The 4506-nt window shown below is 35.4% G+C and overlaps 1 protein-coding gene across 1 annotated transcript; it reads left to right on the forward strand.

Moving 5' to 3' along the window:
- Positions 1–680: 680 nt before the first annotated feature.
- LOC120206768 (60S ribosomal protein L3-like) lies at positions 681–3179 on the forward strand. The gene is made up of 6 exons (XM_039206367.1): positions 681–767; positions 1020–1114; positions 1309–1419; positions 1575–1879; positions 2011–2420; positions 2766–3179. The coding sequence occupies exons 2-6, from the start codon at positions 1030–1032 to the stop codon at positions 3022–3024; spliced, it is 1170 nt and encodes a 389-aa protein (XP_039062298.1). The 5' UTR covers positions 681–767; positions 1020–1029; the 3' UTR covers positions 3025–3179.
- Positions 3180–4506: the final 1327 nt, after the last annotated feature.

The raw sequence follows: 4506 nt of genomic DNA on the forward strand, positions 1-4506 counted from the left end.
TTAAGTCTTTTAGAAAAAATATAATAGATTGACACAACTTGTCACTTTACTTAAAAATAACATATCATATTTTAAATTAATATTATCTCATTTAGTTAACTCGGTCTCATTAAATTGATAAAATTTTAATTTTTTCTCGAAAGAAATTAAAAATGTTAAAAATGATAATTTATTCGTGTTTCTAAAATAAGAAACCTCTGTACCCATTTTGATCGTATAGGGACCAGACTGCATTTTATTCTATAATATAGAGACATATAGGTAGTTTTACCAACAAAAACCTGGAAACAAAATTAAATTGGGTAAATTACAAAATTTGATAATTAAACTTTATTCTCTCTCATATTTTACTCACTGCACTTTAGATATTTCTTATTGAACTTAATACATTGGAGTTTTTTGGTCACCCACTAACAAATTTATAAATGAGCTTTTATATATAAAAAAAATAGCATTGTTTTGATAAAAAAATTATTTTTTTAAAAAAGTACATCGTTTTAACACCGTTAATTATTTGATGACATAATGAACAAAAAAAATCAAATTTATTAAGTTTAATGAAAAATTGAAAATTATTAAAGTTTCGTGAGTAAAATAAGAGAAAAATAAAGTTTAATGAGTAGGAGAAAGAATAAAGTTATGAAATTTATACTTTATCCTATTTAAACATGTTGAAATGCAATATAACAACTAGGGTTTCTTTTGGTGGTTCTCTTTGTTCAGTCACCAAGCAGCAGCGGCCGCAGTGCAGGAGTGTCCCAACTCAGGTCACCTTTCTCTGCTGCACAATCTCTCCTTATTTTCTCACATTCATCCTCGCTCTACTTACTTTTATATAGATAATGTGGAGGAAAGTTAAAAGAAAATATTTGTTTTTCTCTGTTTTTCTGTAGGAAAACGTATTGCTGTCACCCTGTAACTCTTTCTCTCGTTTCATTTTAACTTGATATTTTTATAGATCGGAAAGAAAAACATGGTTTTAATTTGTTTATCTTTTTGGGTTATTTTTTGTGGTGAAGGAGGGGAAGAATGTCTCACAGGAAGTTCGAGCACCCAAGGCATGGTTCTCTTGGATTTCTCCCAAGGAAGCGAGCTTCTCGTCACAGAGGAAAAGGTGTGTTGTATTCCCTTTTATTTTGTCAATTTGATAATGATACTGTAATTCTCTAGCGCAATTGAATCCTATAGGTTTATGAACTTCACTATTATACCATGTTATTCGAGTTCTGTGCGTTATCGTCTAAGAATTTATGTGTTCGGTAATCGGTATGGATATGCTTGAGACGATGATGTTTTTGATTGGTGCAGTGAAGGCATTCCCAAAGGATGATCCAAGCAAACCATGCAAGCTCACTGCCTTTTTGGGGTACAAGGCTGGAATGACACACATTGTCAGGGAGGTCGAAAAACCCGGATCTAGTAAGTTCATTTTGATTATCAAGCTTGAGATGCAGATAGATTTTCTTTGAACTTTATTTATAAACCTTACCTGAAGATGTGTGGCTTCTTTGGTTGTGTTGCATAAATTTTCTGCAATTTTGAGATTTTGATTTATGTTGGTTGATTCTGTATAGAGCTTCACAAGAAGGAGACTTGTGAGGCTGTTACAATCATTGAAACCCCTCCTATGGTTATCGTCGGAGTTGTTGGGTATGTGAAGACTCCACGTGGCCTCCGATCATTGAACACCGTCTGGGCTCAGCATTTGAGTGAGGAGGTCAAACGTAGGTTCTACAAGCACTGGTGCAAGTCCAAGAAGAAGGCTTTCACCAAGTACTCAAAGCAGTACGAGAGTGAAGAAGGGAAGAAGAGTATCACTGCTCAGCTTGAGAAGATAAAGAAATACGCCACTGTTGTTAGGATCTTAGCCCACACTCAGGTTATAGTCCTATATTTTATTATTTTTTGCAATGTTCACGAATTTCAAATGCTTATTTTTCTGGTTGATTAAAAACTATTTATTGAACTTGTTTTGAGGTGGACAAAATTTTCTGATTAGGTTTATTGCAGATTCGAAAAATTAAGGGATTGAAGCAGAAGAAGGCACACCTAATGGAGGTCCAAGTCAATGGTGGAACTATTTCCGACAAGGTTGATTTTGCATACAAGTTCTTCGAGAAGCAAGTACCCATCGATGTTGTCTTCCAGAAGGATGAAATGATTGACATCATCGGTGTTACTAAGGGTAAAGGTTATGAAGGTGTTGTGACCCGTTGGGGTGTTACACGTCTGCCACGCAAGACCCACAGAGGTCTGCGTAAGGTTGCTTGTATCGGTGCCTGGCATCCTGCTAGAGTTTCCTTTACAGTTGCCAGGGCAGGTCAGAACGGATACCATCATCGTACTGAGATGAACAAGAAGGTTTACAGGGTTGGCAAGGTTGGTGATGAGACTCACTCTGCTATAACCGACTATGACAGGTTAGTGCATTTGTCTAATTAAGTTCATCTAGTTGAATATACCAAAATTGTTTCACGTCCATCAGATTTTGATTCTTTCCGGTTCTTTTTTGGATTGGTCCCCTATATTATTTTCAGATTTTCTCAATATCATTGTTGGATGTGTTCGACTAGCTAGCATATAAATCATTTTACTTCCATTGGATCCAAAGTTGTTCAACTAGCTAGAATATACCTAAATCATATTACTTCCTTGTATTTGGAGTTTTCACAATTCACGGTCTTGTATGGAGACATTCGATGTTTTCTGTTTGGATTTGCTCGATATAATTGCTGAATATGTTCTAACATATCGTTTTTAATCAGGACTGAGAAAGATATCACCCCAATTGGTGGCTTCCCTCATTATGGTGTTGTGAAGAGTGATTACTTGATGATCAAAGGAGGCTGTGTTGGACCTAAGAAGAGGGTGGTTACACTTCGCCAGTCTCTGATTAACCAGACCTCTCGTGTGGCTCTCGAGGAAATCAAACTCAAGTTCATAGATACCTCCTCGAAATTTGGGCACGGACGCTTTCAGACAACACAGGAGAAACAGAAATTCTATGGTCGGCTCAAGGCATAAATTGGTTGGAAATTCATGGTTTGATTTTGTTTTTGCTTTGTATCAAGTTAAGTGTTGGATGTTTGAACTTTTGCAGAGGATTAGGTTGAGTTATTCACGTGATACATTGTTCCGAGCTTTGAACCAAATATGTATTAGTCATTTTCGTACTTTTATTTTATGCCATTAAGGTCGATCTTGAGAAGGCATCTGATAAGATTAAGTTGGGAGTTTATTGTAGACACCCTAGTGGATGTTGGTATTACTAGCAAGTTGGTCAACCTAATTATGCATTGTATTACCTCTGTGTCGACTTAAATTATATGGAATGGTTCACACACTTCTTTTTGTCTATTGAGGGGTATTCATCAAGGGGGTTCACTCTTTCCGTACATGTTCGTCCTTTGCATGGAAAGATTGTCGCAAGCTATTGTAAGAGATATTGTTGGTGGCCGTTGGCAAGGTATTAAACACAACCGTTGGCCAGCTCATACTCCATGCATAGTTCAACAAAAAGTTACACCTGGGTTACGCCCTCCGCATGGTTCGCTAAAGGCAAATTCAGTTGACGCAGTTCATGGTACCAATCAAGACGGTCGGCGAGTGGTGTTTATTAGAGATGAATTGACAGAGTGGATATTTGGCTTCACCAAGAGTCTTAAGAGTTGGTCGATGTTCGTAGCAAAACTATGAGCATTGCATGAAATTCTCAAACATGCGAAGAGATCAGGCATGCGAAACCTTAAAGTCAAAACTGATAATTTTGAGGTGACCAAAATTACTCATAAGTCATCAACTTCACTAAAAGGCCATGCACTTGTGAAAATGATTTTAAACTGACTTCGAGATAATTGGGAGGTCCATATCCGATTGGTCAAAAGAAAACAAAATATCGTTGCGGACACCTTAGCCAAGATAATTTTCTTGAGAGTTTATTTAATTATTTTAAGCCATTGAATGTTTGTTCATTGGAAAGGAATAAGTTCAGTTAAATTATGATTCAATCCAGATATGAATGGAGGACTAAATTCTAAAGATTGAAAAGGACAAGAGTATGAACATTGAAAGTTTAGGTTCCTAAGTGAAAACAAAGAGTTGAAGGATTATTTTCATGATTATACCATTAATTAAATTTAGTGGGTTTTGATGAATAAGTATGGTAAATGTCAATTTCTTATAATTTGGCCGTAAAAACTTAAGTTCTCAATATTTGAAAATTGATATATTGATGGAAATTGGTATTAAATTATTCACAATTGAATAAAACCCTTCCAAGTGGGTTTAGTACTTATTTCCATGTTTATTAGAGAAAGTAAAGATGAAGGAAATCATTATCTTCTTCGAAATCTCAAAATATCATTAAAGAAACTTACAGAAGTTTTAGAGAGAAAAACATCAAATTACCCCTAAATTAGTAGTCTAAATCCCAAAATGAAGGTATATTTGAAAAGTCCAAAATTAAAACTATCATTTGGTGATATTTGATTCATCATTAAAGAAGGG

Source organism: Hibiscus syriacus, unplaced genomic scaffold (assembly GCF_006381635.1).
Source record: "Hibiscus syriacus cultivar Baekdansim isolate YM2019G1 unplaced genomic scaffold, ASM638163v2 tig00000477_pilon, whole genome shotgun sequence".
NCBI classification, from domain to species: Eukaryota; Viridiplantae; Streptophyta; class Magnoliopsida; order Malvales; family Malvaceae; genus Hibiscus; species Hibiscus syriacus.

Excerpts from the sequence above, each read along its gene's own strand:
- LOC120206768 (XM_039206367.1), top strand. The coding sequence starts at position 1,030 with ATGTCTCACAGGAAGTTCGAGCACCCAAGGCATGGTTCTCTTGGATTT. Across the intron at positions 1,880-2,010 it reads GGATCTTAGCCCACACTCAG|ATTCGAAAAATTAAGGGATT; the intron begins GTTATAGTCCTA and ends GGTTTATTGCAG. Across the intron at positions 2,421-2,765 it reads GCTATAACCGACTATGACAG|GACTGAGAAAGATATCACCC; the intron begins GTTAGTGCATTT and ends GTTTTTAATCAG.